Source organism: Lactuca serriola, chromosome 8 (assembly GCF_051521515.1).
Source record: "Lactuca serriola cultivar US96UC23 chromosome 8, Lser_US96UC23_V15, whole genome shotgun sequence".
Taxonomy (NCBI): Eukaryota; Viridiplantae; Streptophyta; class Magnoliopsida; order Asterales; family Asteraceae; genus Lactuca; species Lactuca serriola.
The window spans coordinates 192,702,462-192,721,290 of record NC_136415.1 but is presented as its reverse complement, the minus strand read 5'-3'; the positions used below and the strand labels follow the sequence as shown (position 1 = coordinate 192,721,290).

Here is an 18,829-nt window from a genome sequence, read left to right as displayed (position 1 = left end):
TTGGGATTTGAGAATACCCACCAGTTTCGCCAAAGAGTATGATTTAAACTGCTCATGGGCTTTGACTGTAGAAACCACTGCTCTCCATTCAGACCTCAGACCATTTAAGAAAGTAACCTTCTGCTCGATAAGCTTCCTTTCAATGTCATGTTTGATCATCTTGCTGAGAAGATGATTGAAGCGATCGAACGTTTGGGTCACCGTTTCTTCGGCTCCTTGCCTGAATTCTCCAAACTCAAATAAGAGCAAGGTTTGGATAGAATGTTCAAGATCCTCGTCTGTAGAATACAGTTCGTGAAGTCTATCCCAAACTTCCTTTGCCGTCGTGCATGAGCTGACCAACCTAAAGGTGTCGGACTGAAGGGCGAATCTGATCAACCTTAACGCCTTGATATTGCACTGGAACTTGTCCTTTTCATCTTGTGCAATATCCTTAACATCCTTCAGCAGATCATTGTACTCCTTTTGTGTCTTAATAATCCTGGACGTTGTAGAATGAGAAAACGGTCCATTAATGATGGCTTCCCATATGAGGTACCCATTATCCTCAGATCCAATCACGTAGTCTTCGAAGTGATGCGCCCATACTTCATAGTCATGGGTGTATAGGATTGGAATCTTCGTGGTTGAACCGATGCTGTTAGAAATATTGATTGGATTTGATTGCGACTCGTCCATTATGATCGAAAAAACCTGTTCAAAGATCAGACTTGTAATAAAGCAGATTAGGGCAAAACAATAAATATCAAGATACGTCAATAATAAGATGACGGCTCAATAAATATCGGTAGTTGCGGAAAAACCCTAATTGAAACCTTTTCACAGAAAAGATGTGCATCGATTACACAGCCTCCTGCTCTGATACCAATTGATGAGATTTAAAACCTTTAATCTATGAAGATCGATTAGATCTTGAACAAGTAAGTAAATATAAAACTGTAAGAACACAAAAATAAGAACGAGACAAGAGTGAATCAAACGTGTCGAATGATTAAACAAAATCCTCAGAAGAGCTCGATTAAGAACATCAACTGTAGAGGATTGGTAGGTTACAAGAACGATTAAAGAAATCTGGAAATACTATCGTTATGCTCTAGATGAATCACTAAAATCGTTAACCTAATATGCATGCAAGCATATACTTATATATTAAACATAATGGGCTCTCGGTTGGACAGGCCCAAACCGGAATACAAATAAAATAAATAAACATTCGAGCCCAACGACGCAACACTTAACCAAAACTTCAACCCAACAACAACCCTTACCACACCTATAAGTGCCATTGTGCTAAACTCCACTCTACACTCTCCATGTAGAGCAACTGCTATCCTCGAATTCCCAAATGCTTCGAATCTGTTCACATAACTAACAAGGCCCACACATAGCCTTTAGCTAACTCTATTATCATGATCAATACTTGGGGCCAGACGTTATCGATTGCTACTGCATGGTGACATATTCACTCATTCTCCACATACAAATCCACTAACACATACAGAGTCTTCAGCATTACTGAACCACCTTACCAAGCCTTCAGCCTATCTGGACCACTCTCAGAACCTTCAGCATGTCTGGACTGCCCTCCTGGGCCTTCAGCCTATTTGGACCGTTCTCTGAGCCTTCGGCCTGACTGGTATGCCTACCGGCCTTCAGTCTATCCGGACCGCTCAAAAACTATTGTACATCACCCTGAACCATTCTTCTTGGGAATCTCTCCCATGCAGTCTGTTCTAGCCCCCTTGGGGTTCCGAACTCCAAATTCGTTCCCGAATTCTTTCCCACGGCCTAAACCCAGGCCTCACATCGACCAACTACCTTACCTGAAACCATGGTCTGTTCCCTACCCCACGTGTCTATCACTTGCTCCAATCATACAACACTCTCGGCTACTGACACTGATGAATCCAAATAGCTAACCAACCCTGGATACTTGGTGTCTTATCGGAAAATTTTCCAGTTCTCCCCATTTAGTGTACCAAACTAATTACCGATGACAAAACCGGCATGGCTCGATCGACCTTACTTGATAAAGTCCCCCTTCTCCAGGAACTAATTCCCTCCGGAGTGAGCAACCTCCACAGAACATTCTCCTGTCATCACACATCCCGAACTCCAAGGAAGTTTAAATCTCAACTGAACACTTCTCGCATTGCAGTTGCTATTCCTAGCAACGAGATCATATATCTTATCTTTTGACCAAGAATCCTCCTGAACGCTAACCAACTACAACTCCTAACTACTAAGATCCTCAATCATACTACGAATCATGTGGAACAAGCCAGACAGGTTTACAATATCACACAAATAACAAGATAACAAGATGGAAACATACCCACAGCTGCATCTGGCTCTGCCCTGACCTCCTCTACTATAAGCTGGAAAACACGTCCCTGAGCCCTCGGAGGCTCCCCTCCCCCCTACCCTCCGCTCGTAATCCTCAAAGTGGCTGGTGTTGGAGCCTACACTGGTCTTGCAACAAGCTGTGGACAGTTGACCCTCAAGTGTCCAACCTGATGACAATGATAACAAATCCTCATATCCTGAGTCGGGGCCAATTGACGACAATCCCTCGCATAATGCCCCTCTCTCCCACACTTGCAGCACGCACCACCGGACCTACAAACTCTAGCGTAACCCTTCCCACACTTCTCATAAATGTGGCTGCTCTGACCTCCAATCCAAGAGTCAACGGTTTTGGACCATTTCGGCGCTGGTTGCGACTGCACCGGGGCCTGCCTCTAATCTCGTAACTGTAACTCAATCTCCAACTCACGCCGCCTGGCAGCCTCCTACAACTCTAACACGGTATCACACCTCTGTGCGGACACAAACTGCCTGATATCTCTCTTGAGCATACTCAGATACCGGGACATCTGAGCCTGCTCCGATGCAAACTCAGGGCAAAACATTGCCCTCTCCATGAACATCTTGGTGATTTCCGTCATCGACTCTGAACCCTATTTCAGCTCTAGGAACTCCTGAGACAGCCTATCCCTCTCAACCTGCAGAACATAACGAGTACTAAACATCTCACAGAACTGATCCCAAGTAACCGCAACCCATTGCGCATCAGAATAAGATCCCGTAGTCAACCTCCACCAATCCTTCGCCCCGAGCCTCAAAAGGTTCAGAGCACACCTCACCCTCTGATCCGCAGGGGATGAACACATGAAGAAACAACCCTCCACATCTGGCAACCATCTCTTAGAAACAATCAGATCCTGAACTCCATCGAAAGTAGGGGGCTTCGTATTATCGAAGTCCCGATACTGAAAACCTCGACCGGTTCCTCCCCCTGCCGCTGCTACAGCCGTTGTAGCTGTCATGGCAGCCGTCTCCATAAGAGCTGCATAGCGCTCATCAAAGTACTCAACCATGGCAATATTGATCGACCCAAACATCTCTAGCAACTCATCCCAAAACATAGCAGCAACCTCATCATGCAGGTTCTCATGAATCCTTGAATCCAACTCATACCTACTCATCTGACCAATGACCTCAGATGGCGTTGATCCACCTTCTCCTGATCCCGATCCGGATCCATCCTCACTACGCCACGAAATCGCCATACTGCAATATACCAACAAAACCCTTAGATACATCACATACCCACCCGAGGAACTATCTCATAACCGACACCCTAGAGAGTTGTGACTTCCTTGATATGCGTATGCATCATGTGCTTTCAGTAGTACGGGCCCATACTACCTTCCACACCTACCCATATTCGTCTCAAGTATCATTACAACACCCTAACCATACCATATACATGACGAACACTCCGTCCTCACTCCAAGAGGAATACCGAATATCTCATAACTAGCCTTCCGACCTCTCCCGACCCACCCATAAGAGAACCCTAGACTAGTAGGCATCATGTGTGACAACCCAAAATTTCCATTCTGAACAAACCATATCAAGCCAATAGAAGTTAGAACAGTTTTAGCAAAATTCCAAACTTTGGGTATAAGTTTGAGTTTTTCAGGATTTACACTTAAGGAGATATCAGGAGAGTAGATGCACTAGGGTTTTGTGCAACACTGTTATTCCAATACTCTAGTATATTAGAGTTCATTCCGGAAATAAAAATATTTTCTGCCAAAAATCTCAGGACTATATATAGAAATCTGAGCCATATTCATTCATTAGTTACATTTCCAATTTGAGACAAGTCAAATTCTCTCTCACGGATCTTCAGCTTTTTATCCCAAGTCGTGAGTACTTCGATCTAGTTACATTATATAGCTTAGATTGTGTTATATAACATCAAAATCGGACCAAAACCCCAAGATTTGGGAGTTTACCGCCCAAGAACACTTGGAGAGTAAACTCTATTGTTAGGGCCAAAAGTGGCCCAATGACCCTCAAAGCCTCGGAACTCAAACTAGAAGCCTCCATTACATGTTTTAGACCACAAATCAATTATAAACAAAGGAAAGAAGTGAGTTCACAGCCAAGGAAGTTCTTGGGCCGTGAACTCCATGTTTAGGTGCCAAAATGCCTTAAAAACCTTCCTTAAGCCAAGAGACTAATTAGGACAAGTACCCTAGTTTGTTTGGGGCTAGCAAACACCTTTAAAACACCAAGAAAAGGGTGTTCACGGCCCAAGATGTTCCAGGGCCGTGAACTCCATAAAGTGGTGCCAAATGATGCCATAAATCCTCCTAAAGCTTTGGAAAATTGCCTTGCTTCATTCCTTGATAAATTAGGGACTTGAAAACATCATAAACCTCCTCCCAAAGGAGATTATGGCCATAATCTCCATGGGATATGGTCCTAGGGCCATGAACTCCTCAAAGGAGTTAATAGGAAGCCCAAACACTTGTTTAAGCCTTGAAGCAATTCACCACATGAGTTGTATAAATGTTAGTCTTCATTTAGGGACTTTATTGAGAGTTTACGGCCAGGAGTTTACTCCCCTGGGCCGTAAACTCCAAAACATATGGTCATTTGACCATAAACTTCCATTAGAGGTCTTGCACTCCTTTGTTGCAACCCATTACCCTCCTAGCACTTGACCAAAAGTGTTTTCCTCGTATTAGGATGTTTATACATGTTTAATTAGTGTTATAATCACAAATTGTTTATATACATATGTCTTCATACGTAATTAGGACCATTGTGTGTGTCTAAAGTCTCCACCTGACACCTAGCAGTCGTACCTCACCAGTTCATCCGTGTCACCCAAAACAAGTGAGTTCATACCCCTTAATCAATGTTTTAACTATTTTTAAATGTTTTATGGGGGATACAAGTAGAATTATTCTAGTTACTATATCAATCACATGTGATTAGTAAGCAGCATTCAAATGATTTGCTACTCATTAGCCATTTTACCAAACAGTTTCCTTCAAATGATTTTAATAAACATTTTATATAATTAAAACTCTTTATTAAGTTGTACACTTTACCCTGTACGCTTCATTTCAAACTCATTTATAATTGTGTTTCAAACAAATGTTATCTTATACTTAAACTGTTTTATCAAACCCACGCTTTCAAACAGTTTTATAGATTGACATCAAGTTGATCGCTTCTTAGATAATAATTTTGTTCAAAGGTTTTACCAAACTTATTTGATGCTTTTATATTATCAATTGCATGCCTATATATGTATCAAGGGTACATAAATAGTTATAAAGGTTTTTTCCAGTTCATTCAATACCCTTGGGTAGCAAGGGTATACATCCATGTCCATACGTACCAGCTAGATTACTAGTAAACTACCATAGGGGTAGTTTAGGAAGATACTAGAACTATTATGAGAACACGATATCATAAAATGAGTCAGTTCATTCATGAGTCAATACTTGCTAGATAGAGAGAGAACACACGTTATAGCTAGCACACGCAGAACATCTACATGATTACATTTACATGAGTACATTTACATAGATAATATATGATGAGTTATTATTACGTTTTATATATATAGATTACGTTATAAAATCCTTATTCTTATATTTACCTTGTGATACAATCACATAATCGACGAGATAGACTGGATTTAATATCCTAGTACCAAATGATACTTTGTGGGACTGGCCATTCCTATAGCCACTGTTAGCAACAGAGGATAATGAACATCTACGGATGCCTACGGTTGATACCATTACAGGTATACTTTAAGGGATTTACTGTTCCTACACCCAGCTGTTAGCAACAGAGGTAAATGTACATCTACGGATGTCTAAAGTTAACATTGTTAGTTACCCTAGTACCAAAGGGTAATACTTAGGTTAGTTATATTATTACCTTTATTTTGTGACTCACGCACATAACCGATGAGGTGAACTATATTTGAGTATCCTAGTACCAAAGGATACAATTTCTTATAATAATAATAATAGTAACACAGTCGGGTCTTGGTAGAAGACTACAATCAGAGCAGTAGGGTCTTGGTAGAAGACTCCCTTTTATAACAGTAGGAATCATAGGGATTTCTAGGATTTATCAAACGTTTACAGTTGTTCTACAAACATTTGCATACTTATACGAGCTTTCTTTCAAAACAATGTCAAGTCTTTAATTACAAGTTTTACAAATTAAGACACCTTAATACTTATGATCGCACCAGCTTTAAATCTGATACTCTCTTTCAAAATTACTTGTATCTTCAGGTCAAACATAGATAGGTACCGATGCAAGGTTTAGAGAAAATGGATCTAGTTCAAGACTCATCTTTCATTTTGATTTATGTTTTAGTGTTTATCAAAATTTGACAGAACACACTTGTATAATAATTATATTATTAATGCAATGGATGATGTTGTTGCTTTTTTACTACTTTACATTGTTGTGATACTGTACATGACGTCCTCCGCCCCAGAACGTTTCCGCCGTTCTTGGTTTTGGGGTGTGACAGATTGGTATCAGAGGATTGTTTATAATGAATTAAGTATATCAACCCATAAAAGATATACCAACTATAAATACATAATGGATTAAAAATACTCTGACCAAGAGTTTATACTTTAAATAATAAAATATTTCATTAGTATATGTGCCTACATTCATACTAAAATCAGTGTCATTAGGACAGTACAAAAGAATTACAATTGTTGGACAACACGAGTGGGCTTAGAGACATATGGTCAAAACTGGGAAGATATAGCCCGATCTCCTATATTATCCGAGGGTTGACTAGCATGTGCCTAAGTTTAAATGTGTGGTTGCAACAAGTCTAAAATCTTACCAACCCTACCACAATGAGAACAATAGAACATAACATTAAACTTAAAATACTATAGGAGTATTTGTTGTTACTTTAAGTACTTTATACTTGAGAACTAAAATAGGATCTTCATTACGAAGTTGATAGTTGCTAAGTGGATACACAAAGGCTATATGTAATTAGGATGTTATAGACTTAGAATCTGTGAAAATTTTGCTTTACTCCTATTATGTGTGAATTTGGAGTTAAGGCCACTTATTCGAAGGCCTATCCTGTTTCGATTACATATAACTGGTATGCACTTCACAAATAGCGATGTAACTGATGAAGATTTTCTAAATAATTATCTAGATAGTTCGTCTAATAATTATTTTCTTACCTTAATTCTCGTGTAGATAACATGGCTGGACTCCATCCCCACGGCAACCCGTACCTTCCGAATGAGGTCATTGCTGGATGGTTTGAAGAAGAGCCAGAAAATGATCATCCTATCCCTGTGAATCATCACCATGATGGAGACCTTTTGGATGGTGCTAACTCCGAACCCGAGGTTGAGGATCTACCCAAGGCAGCTCCCGTTCCAATTCCTAACCTTCGTCCGGCTTTTCATGGCCCGACGCCTCCATGGGTGGAATGTTTGGAAACATGGAGCGAAGGTCAAGATCAACCCATGCCGTTTAATGGAGACCGAAGCTTCTACAACGTAAGCGAAGGGAGCTCAGCAGATAGAGTTCTACCAATTCTGATCCGTAGAGTTGCCTGAAACAAAATTCAGGGCATGACAGCCCTACAACGTATCGCAGAAGTTGATACAAATGGAGGGATGCATATGCTTCGCACCAGTCGGCTTGAACATGCTCGTGAGAGGTCTGAGAGAGACCATGAGACCTTGCTGCAAGCACTAGCTGAAACCAGAGCCGAAGTCATAGAGCTCCGAGTACGCCAGAGGGTGTACGAAAGATACCTTCTCGATATGGAACGACAACTGGCTGAACTGAGAGTTCACCAGAGGGATGACCATCGCCAGGAGTAGACGCTTTACTTTATGTTCCTGGTTAAAAGAAATCGTTTTTCCTGTCTATGCCCTATGTGGCATTTTCTATGAAATTATCATGTACTGTAAGTACTTTAGGTTAGGTCTTTATGCTGTCAAGAACTATCTTCTCTGGATATGATGTAAGACCTTTACAAGGTCATTTTCCCGAATCTTTACGTCGTGAATATCAAAGATATTGACAGTCGGCTAACTTCTGTGTCATTTTTATTCAAGTACTCATATCATACTTTCATTTGAGTCTATCTGAAACATACTTTAGTCAAGTCATTGGACTATAGTAATTTAACTTCGAAGACATTTCCAAGTCTTTTTTAGTGTTTGGATCATGTTATTCAACAACCATCGATACCTCGGCTTGAACGACAAACATCTTGAGACCATTTTACGAACTTACTCTCACTCAGTACTAGGGCTGCATCATAGGGATGTAGGTCAAACTCACGAGAACATACTTCTATTCTTTTCATAAACAGTCGAACTAAGTCTAGGTTCAACCAAGCTCGCTCACAAATTCATTTTCTTTCCGTGAAACAGAATCATGTCGCCAAAGAAAAACGATCAACCCAACAACCAAGCACCGACCCTTCAGATTGATGCGGCTACTTTTCAAGCTGCAGTCTCGGCTGCCGTGTCAGCTATTCTGAGCCACCTCCACGCTAACAAGACGAATGTTAGCGGAACTGTTATCAACAATGCCAATCCAGGTGACAATCCAGTACCTCAATGAGCAACAAACTACCACGATACCCTGAGTGCCGAGACCAAGAGTAACAAACAGAAGTTTTGGGCCAAAAAGAAGGACAAATCGCTTCGAGAGGCAAATAAGAAACAACCACCGGTAACGACCTTCACAGCTACGACATCTGCACCCCCTACTACCATTCCTTCTGGTACCCCAATTGTCCCTACACCAGCCAGACAATATGCCGGAAACCTATCGAAATGCTATGAGTGTAGCTTTCATCATCTGGGTAGTTGCCGACCGTTACACTGTTTTAAGTGCAACAGGAATTGACATACTGCCAGTTGCTACAGGATCCAGATCCAACACATTTCTTCAACCACCAATGTCCAAACCTCTTAGATATGCCATCTATGTGGCGTCATGGGACACTTCAAGAGGAACTATCCAGCAGGGAAGGACAACGACGAATCCGGAGGAGTTTGACCTCAGAATGGAAAGAAGCAGTTAAGGACCCTAATATAGTATAGGTTCCCTCCAAATCGTCAGTATTTTGTATGTTCAAAAACATGTTTAAAACTAGTGCAACTAGAGTCTTATCTTTTGCAGGATCCTGTCGGTATAGGGATGCTCGTGCTGCGTAATCTTGTCTTTTGTAGTATATCTTATTCGCAGCAATAGTCTTGTAGCAAATCTAAAGTACTGTAACTCTGTTCAAATCTAATGTCTTTAAGTTTCTATATGATTCCGACATTATCATACGATTAGATTCAATTTGATCCTCACAAAAACAGCTTCATACGTACATCTCTTTGTCAGTAAACGTCGTTTTAGCAAAGCCGTCATATCAGAACACCGAAGTACTCATGCATGGAGTACCTCATAGTTCTTTTCTTTCCGAAGAAATCCCCGAAGTACCACTCGTGCAGTACGTCAAGTTCAATCCAAGGATTTATACGATTGATCTATCACTGAGGAATGTATGCATAAGAGTGATATATAATCAAGGTTCTACAAGTTTAGAATTGATGATTCCACTTTAACTTCTTTTCCCCGATGGGATGTGAGCTTAAAGAAGAATCAGTTATTCGACTACCTTTTCAATCTTAATTATACACGACTCGTACACACGAGATTGTGATTGTGAAACCATGTATGAATTCTAATATGAACTTCAGGACGGAGAACTACCTAAGTCTACGAGTAATCGCATCGTCATGTGAACAAACTTAGAACCCAGTATGACCCCCGTAAACAGATCGGCTATAGTCTAAACACCTACGCAGATACAAGAACAGTACAGACGACTTAACGAACTACACAAAAATATAACTAGAAGACTAGGCTTCTCACCCTAGAGAACCCCGGTCATATACTACCAGAGATCGACGGATTGCATCGTATGTACCTCGGCTATCGAGAACTCCGTCAAGATTTTCCAGTAGAAATCATTATCTCTGCCTCGCATAGATAAGTTGGTTGAGTAAACGCAAGGAAAGCATTACTTTCAGAAATGGAAATGTCATCCGAATATCACCAGTTCGAGTGTTAGGGAAGGATGTCCGGAAGACTATCTTCCGAACTCGATGCGGACACTTCGAGTCCGTAGTGATACCCTTCGGATAGGACTAATATGCCCATAGTTTTCATGAGCTAAATGGGTAGGGTACGTCTTTCTTACTTGGATCAGTTCGTCATTTCTCCATGTAATGACTTACTTATCTACCCTCGCAGTAAGAAGAAACCCATGGAAACATTACCTTCGGAGGAACTTACGCGAAGTTCTCTAGGCACGAGTTTTGAAATTGAAGAGTCAAATTTGTATGACACACTTTTAATGATGTGGGAAATTTTGAGTACTCTTACAGTTGGTCGAAACCGTTGAGAATTTGTTGACACCAGAGACGTCGGCAGTCATTCGCCAAATTCTAGGTCTTACAGACCAACTTTCATAGTTCATCCAGAACCCCTTGCAAATCACAGAAACCCGTACGACTTCGACCCAGCAAGGGGTGGCCTCTGACTGGGAAGTTAAGCAAGAGAAAGAACCTTTGGAGTTCCAAGTGAGAGATCAAGTTCTTTAGGAAGTCTCACTCTGAGAATCGCTTAATACACTTCGTAAAGCGTGGAAAGTTAAATCCAAGATAGGTAGGACCTCCGAGATTCGTACCAGAATCGGTCCTGTACCCAAGCGTATACTTGTCTTTTGTAGTATATCTTATTCGCAGCAATAGTCTTGATTGCTTCTTAGATAATAATTTTGTTCAAAGGTTTTACCAAACTTATTTGATGCTTTTATATTATCAATTGCATGCCTATATATGTAACAAGAGTACATATATAGTCATAAAGGTTCTTCCAGTTCATTCAATACCCTTGGGTAGCAAGCGTATACATCCATGTCCATACGTACCAGTTAGATTACTAGTAAACTACCATAGGGGTAGTTTAGGAAGATACTAGAACTATTATGAGAACACGATATCATAAAATGAGTTAGTTCATTCATGAGTCAATACTTGCTAGATAGAGAGAGAACACACGTTACAGCTAGCACACGCAGAACATCTACGTGATTATATTTACATGAGTACATTTACATAGATAATATATGATGAGTTATTATTACGTTTTATATATATATATATATATATATATATATATATATATATATATATTACGTTATAAAATCCTCATTCTTATCTTTACCTTGTGATACAATCACATAATCGACGAGATAGATTGGATTTAATATCCTAGTACCAAAGGATACTTTGTGGGACTGACCATTCCTATAGCCACTATTAGCAACAGAGGATAATGAACATCTACGGATGCCTACGGTTGATACCATTACAGGTATACTTTAACGGATTTACTGTTCCTACACCCATCTGTTAGCAAACAGAGGTAAATGTACATCTACAGATGTCTAAAGTTAACATTGTTAGGTACCCTAGTACCAAAGGGTAATACTTAGGTTAGTTATATTATTACCTTTATTTTGTGACTCATTCACATAATCGATGAGGTGAATTATATTTGAGTATCCTAGTACCAAAGGATACAATTTCTTATAATAATAATAATAATAATAGTAACACAGTCGGGTCTTGGTAGAAGACTACAATCAGAGCAGTAGGGTATTGGTAGAAGACTCCCTTTTATAACAGTAGGAATCATAGGGATTTCTAGGATTTATCAAACGTTTATAGTTGTTCTACAAACATTTGCATACTTGTACGAGCTTTCTTTCAAAACAATGTCAAGTCTTTAATTACAAGTTTTACAAATTAAGACACATTAATACTTATGATCTCACCAGCTTTAAATCTGATACTCTCTTTCAAAATTACTTGTATCTTCAGCTCAAACATAGACAGGTACCGATGCAAGGTTTAGAGAAAATGGAGCTAGTTCAAGACTCATCTTTCATTTTGATTTATGCTTTAGTGTTTATCAAAATTTGACAGAACACACTTGTATAATAATTAGATTATTAATGCAATGGATGATGTTGTTGCTTGTTTACTACTTTACATTGTTGTGATACTGTACATGACGTCCTCCGCCCCAGAATGTTTCTGCCGTTCTTGGTTTTGGGGTGTGACATCATGTAATCAGGCAATTATATCATGCAATCCCTGAATATCCCTAGCCTAGTACTAGCATGTTGTTCTAACTTATAACATAATCAAATAACTTGTATGGTATTTTGGGGCAACTTAATGGCTCCGGCTGATCATACACTCCGCCTCCTCTTTTACTTATTTTGAAAACCATTTCGAAAATCATTTTGAAACTCCCCTTGATTTGAGACTGGATTCACACGAATGTTCCTCCAATTCACTCAAACCAAGACTCTGATAACAACTTGTAACGACCATAAAATTTCAACTAATTTAAACTTTTCAAAAACAATCCTTATCCATAAATTATTACAAAAAGGTTTTTAATTTGTTTATTATCAGAGTCTCCCATAAACATTAACATAAAAACGAGGAGCAGTACGATCATGCCATTGCCTTGCCACGATCTCCTGAAGTACCTGAAACAAAACACTGCACTATAAGCCGGAAAGCTTAGTGAGTTACCCCCAAAATACCAACCACACATAACCATACTCATAACATATCAAAAAATAGAACAGCCATGCATATCGGTCTACAATGTGACTGGTCCGCTCGCACCGGGCCTTCAGGCCACCTGGTCCACCCTCCGAGTCTAGCCATGTATATCGAGTCTACAGTGTGATTAGTCTGCCCGCACTGGGCCATCAATCCACCTGGTCTACTTTCTGAGTCTACAGTATCATTGGTCCGCCCGCATCGGGACTTCAGCCTATCCGGACTACTCGCTGGGCCTTTGGAATATACGGTCCGCCTGGGGTATGTTGATCTACAGCACAAAGCAGGACCCGCCTCAACCCAACCTCAGTTAAACAACCATGTGCACATAAAACAATTAATAACATAACAATTCTCAACCAGACAGACGGTCTAACATATCACATAGCATAACAACATCCTAACCAGGATTCCGACCTAACCGGTCACTAGCATAACATTACCCTATATACCGGGATACCGACCTTAACCAGGTTACTAACATAATACCATCCTAAATACTAGGATGCAGATCTAGCAAATCAATAACTTAGCAAATAATACCCGGATTTCCATCCGATAAAGGGTTGGCCTTGGTGTCGTAGACCCTGTCGATATAGTGAGGTTAATTCACCTGGAATCTGCTGAACCGAATCGCGAAAGCTAAATCCCGACGCACTGCCTCCAACTCCAACACCTAAAGCCATTAATGATCCATTGACATAAATTACCAAATAAACATAATAGCCTTGAAGTTCAAAGTCAAAGTCCTCAGTCAAAGTCAAGCTTCCGATTGACTCGACTCGCCGAGTCACCCCATGACTCGTCGAGTCTAACAATCTCCGAGTCCCAATCTGTCCAACTCACTAAATCACCACTCAGCTCATTGCTCTAAGTCTTAACCAGACGAGGTTGGGGGTTCTGCGTCGTGACTCGCCGAGTCCAAGAACAGACTCGCCGAGTCTACGACAATCTTCATCAGACTTGCCGAGTTGTTCTTCAACTCGTCGAGTCTATGCTCATCATCATATGACTCGCCGAGTCATCTCCTAGACTCAAAGTCTGATCCCTAGCCCAACTCGTCGAGTCATCTCCTAGACTCGCCAAGTCCTTATGTGCATTCCCATAATCTCGAGTCACAGAGCTACTCCTTTGCTTCAAACATTAGATCTGGGTCTATAGAGTCCATTAGCAACATAAAGTTGCTACTTTTACGTGCTTCATGTCCCATAATACCAAAAACCAAGCTAGAAAGGAACTTAACTCATGGGGAATGGCCTTTGCATAGCAACTAAAAGGGCTTTTTGCATATTTGATCCAATAGAGCTTAGATCTGGAGTTTTAACTCCATATCTAACTCATGCACTAATATCTCATTATATTATCTCCAAACAAACCCTAAAAATCCATGAAAGATGGATCTAGAAAGGAGAAGGCCAAGGATAACGATTCATTACCTCCAAAACGACCTCCTACGGAAGTGTAATCCGAATCTCCACAAATCTCCTTGATCCAAGCTTCTTGATCTTCAAGATCTCTTCACAAAACACTCATCTAAGCTCTAATTTCGTTTTCAAGGACTCTCACAACGGATTTAGGGTTTCTGGATCTCAAAGGGAGCTAAGGGGGCTGAGGGGAGGACATTAAGTCCTTTAAATAGGGTGCAAACCCTAAGATTAGGTTTTCCTCGTCCAGCACTGACTCGTCGAGTCCAACCGCCGACTCGGCGAGTCAAGCCACTTAATCACGTGCCCCGCACCTGCTTCGACTCGACGAGTCAAGAGACCTACTCGGCGAGTCCATTCCTTTATTTTCACTTAGCACCCCTCAACTTCTTGCTTATGAACTTGGGATGTTACACATAGAGCTATGGCCTTGAGTGGCGTATATGTTGTATGTGGTATTTTGGGGAACTCACTAAGCATTTATGCTTACCATTTTATGTGATATGTGTTTCAAGTACTAATGAGGACCGTGGGAACGCGCCGGCATGATCCGTACACACTAAGAGGATTTATGTATTTGAGATCTTGGGATTTATGTATTTATGATAACATATGATACAATGGATTTTTATGATATTTTATGAATGGAAGTATGTTTTAAAAATGAAAAATTGTTTTGAAAATTTACGTTGTTACACTCATATTTGTATAAAAGTCAATTTTTGTATATTCAATTTTATAAGAATTTGAGTGTACTCCATCGATTCTTGAAGATATAGGTAGATTACCACTCTTCCGGTAATACTGTTGCCTAGAGATGATGATGATGAGAAAATGGAGAACTAAGGTCATGGATGATGTTAGAAGCAGTAAAGACGACAACATAGGTCCGTTGTTGTGGCCCTTAGCAGTGTTGTAAAACTCGTCGAGTTGGCCGATTACTCCTCCGATTACTCTCTACTCGGCCCCTTACCGAGGCGAGTTACAAAATCCTGAGTACTCCCTGGTTGACCCTTATTGAACTGAGCAGTATTGTAAACCCGGTCAACTCGATGATTAATATGTATAATATACTTAATGATTTATTATTTAGCATACACATACATGTAATTATTATTACACATATATATATATATATATATATATATATATATATATATCTTGAATTTTCAGTAATTATTCACAAAGTGAGTCTATTATGTGTTTTTCAGTTTTTGTGTATTCCGATGTCTCAAATTTTGATATATATATATATATATATATATATATATATATATATATATATATATATATATATATATATATATATTAATCAACTTATGATTTTGACATATATAATTTCCCTAAAAATATTTCTACATGAATTAATAAATCCGAGTACTCCCCGAATACTCCTGAGTACTCGCTACTCGGTAGTCGGCCGAACATGTACCGAGTAACGAGTTCTACAACCTTGGTCTTGATGATTAATTGTGATAGATGGTTAACATTGGGAAGATGAATTCAATGAGGTGGGAGTAGGTGGAAGAGGGAAGTATTTGGTTTAATAGGTCTTTTTTATAAAATTAAAGGGGTTTTTATTTAGTTTAAAGTAAAATATAAAAAATAGAAACCAATAAATATCTAATTAGACGAAAAATAGTAAATTTAGATCATCTTTATAACATAATCAAACCATAGTGACCAGCCATTTTTTGCGATTGAAACCAGTGACATGACATTTTCCATAATATCTTAAAATATAATATTTTTCAAGCCATGTGGATTGAAATTTTGGTTTTTTTTTTTTTTTTTTTGTCTTTTTTGTTTTTATAATTTTTGTTTTTTAAAAACCCAATATGGAGTGACTTAAATGTTAGGTTCGTTAGGCTAGAGGGTGTGGTCGTGGTCTGGGGCTACGGTTTGTGCCACCTCAGCCATGCACACTGCCCCCAGACTACGATTTTGTGCGGTTTTTGCCGTGGTGCGGCCATTTGTAGTCGTGCAATGTGATTGCTTGGGGAAGGAACGGTCAAATATTCGACCGTTGATTTTTTTCCTTTTTGCCTTTCTTTCCTATATATACACAAACACTTCATTTTTTCACACAATACAAACCCTTCTCTCTTAAATTTTAAAAAAAATTACCATTCTCTCTAAAAAAATGTCATATTCTTCATTTTCTGAAAAATTTCCGACTATTTTTGATGCCGCTGTTGCGTGTGCTTAAATGGCGGAACAAACATACGATGTTTTATGCAATAACGCAGCTGCAAGTTCTCAATGGAGAACACGAAGATATATTTTCAGAAATTGTGAAGAAGCCAACCAACGTTTGGTACAAGACTATTTTCAAGAGAATGCCACTTATCAATGTTATTATTTTCGTAGGCGCTTCATAATGTTCAAAGTTTTATACGAATATATAGTTGAAAATGTAACGAGGGAGTGCATCTTTTTTCAACAACGCTATGATGCTAGAGGTACACCCGATTTCACTCCCTTACAAAAATACAAGGCCACACTTCGTCAGTTAGCATATGGCATTCCGCCTGATGCGTTAGACGAAAGTTTTAGGATGTCTGCTAGGATCACACGAAACAGTCTTCACTTCTTTTGCCAAACTGTGATTCAGTTTTATGGTCCAAAATATTTACGTAAGCCTACACGTAATGACATCATGCAATTGCAAGCTCATCATACTAGTGTGCATGGGTTTCCTGGAATGCTAGGAAGCTTAGATTGTCTCAATTGGGCATGGGAAAATTGTCATACGTCATATCATGGGCAATTTACCCGAGGTGATCATGGTCACCCAACAGTTATACTTGAAGCAGTTGCATCACAAGATCTGTGGATTTGACATGCTTTTTTTGGTTCTCCCGGTTCGAATAACGACATCAACGTTCTTAATCGTTCACATATATTTAACAACATATACGATGGATCCGCACCAGATTCTTCTTTTAAAGTGCGTGGAACGCTATATAAGTATGGTTATTATTTGGTCGATGGAATCTATCCTGAGTATGCTGTGTTTGTTAAATCGTTTACGTGTCCACATAGTTCTAGACGAAAGAAATTCAAGAGAGCTCAATAAAAAGCTAGAAAGGATGTTGAGCGTGTTTTTGGAGCTCTGAAGAAACGATGGTTCATATTGAAAAAACCAGCAGTTCATTTAGGTGAGAAAAACTTCAAGAAATCATGTATACATGTCTCATATTGCATAACATGAATATTAAAGACGAAGGAATAACGATATGTGCGTTTGACGAGGAAGAAATCATACCAGAGACACAATAGAAATTGGTGGCGAATAGTATATGAACAGGAGAGCAGAGATATGTTGCACTGAAACATTTCACAATCTCCGCAATGACTTGGTGGAACACATTTACGGGGTTCAAAACATTAACCTTAATTTGGATCCACTGGATGACTCCGAAGACGAGTTCTCGGAGAACGTCTTTATGTAGTTTTCTTTAGTTATTTTATTTGTGGTTTTTTAAGTTTCTATGATTATTTAAATGTCATGTATGTATTTTTCGGATTTTTTTTTGGTAATGCAATGTAATGTTTTTTGAATTTTCAATGTAATTTTTTTTTCAAGTACCGACAAATTATCTCTTTTTTTTTAATTAAAAAAGAAGTTTTAATTAAAATATCTAAAAAATAAAATAAAAAATAAAAAATAAAATAAAAGCACCATTTCCTTTGTGTGGTAAGAAACCAGTAAAAAATAATGTGACGCTTATGTGGCGGTAGAGAGAGTGCGGTTTCGGTGACACCACTCCCTCCAGACTTATAAATAGATATGGAATTTGAAAATACATACCTTGTTTGAAATTGTACAATTTCAAACTTCCTGATTATTTAACTATTGTTATGAAAGAAAAAGTTAATTTTGTGATAAATATTGATAGATATGGTCATATGGCCATCTTATTGATTATCTCTATTCTATTTTATTTTATTTTGTTAGCTTATACATAACTTGTAAAAATCCTATAAATCTTGACGATCTAGCATTTTCCCAAAAAATTAAAAATAGTAATGTTTTTATAGGATAACATTACAATTTACAAGAATCGTTTTGATTTTCTTTTTCACTTTTTTATGCATTTAAGTATTTTCTGTTTTATTATTTCCAAAGAAAGTAATTTTTGATTTTTAATTTTTTATAATAAATATAAATAAACTCTTTTGTATTGAGTTGACGTTGACCATGAATACTTCAACACGGCCTCGGCGTCTCCCAACACCCGGCCGCTCCTTTCCTACTCGTTTTTGGGTGCGTATTGTACGTTGTATATTAATCCAAATCCACCATCGACTTCTACATCCAATACCCATCAGCAAAATGGATTCCGGCAAAACACCTCC

The 18,829-nt window shown here is 39.0% G+C and overlaps 1 protein-coding gene across 1 annotated transcript; it reads left to right on the top strand.

Moving 5' to 3' along the window:
- The first annotated feature begins 16,676 nt into the window (after window positions 1-16,676).
- On the top strand, window positions 16,677-17,309 carry LOC145067711 (uncharacterized). Its single transcript, XM_079014788.1, has one exon. The coding sequence runs from the start codon at window positions 16,677-16,679 to the stop codon at window positions 17,307-17,309; it is 633 nt and encodes a 210-aa protein (XP_078870914.1).
- Window positions 17,310-18,829: the final 1,520 nt, after the last annotated feature.

Excerpts from the sequence above, each read along its gene's own strand:
- LOC145067711 (XM_079014788.1), top strand. The coding sequence starts at position 16,677 with ATGGCGGAACAAACATACGATGTTTTATGCAATAACGCAGCTGCAAGT.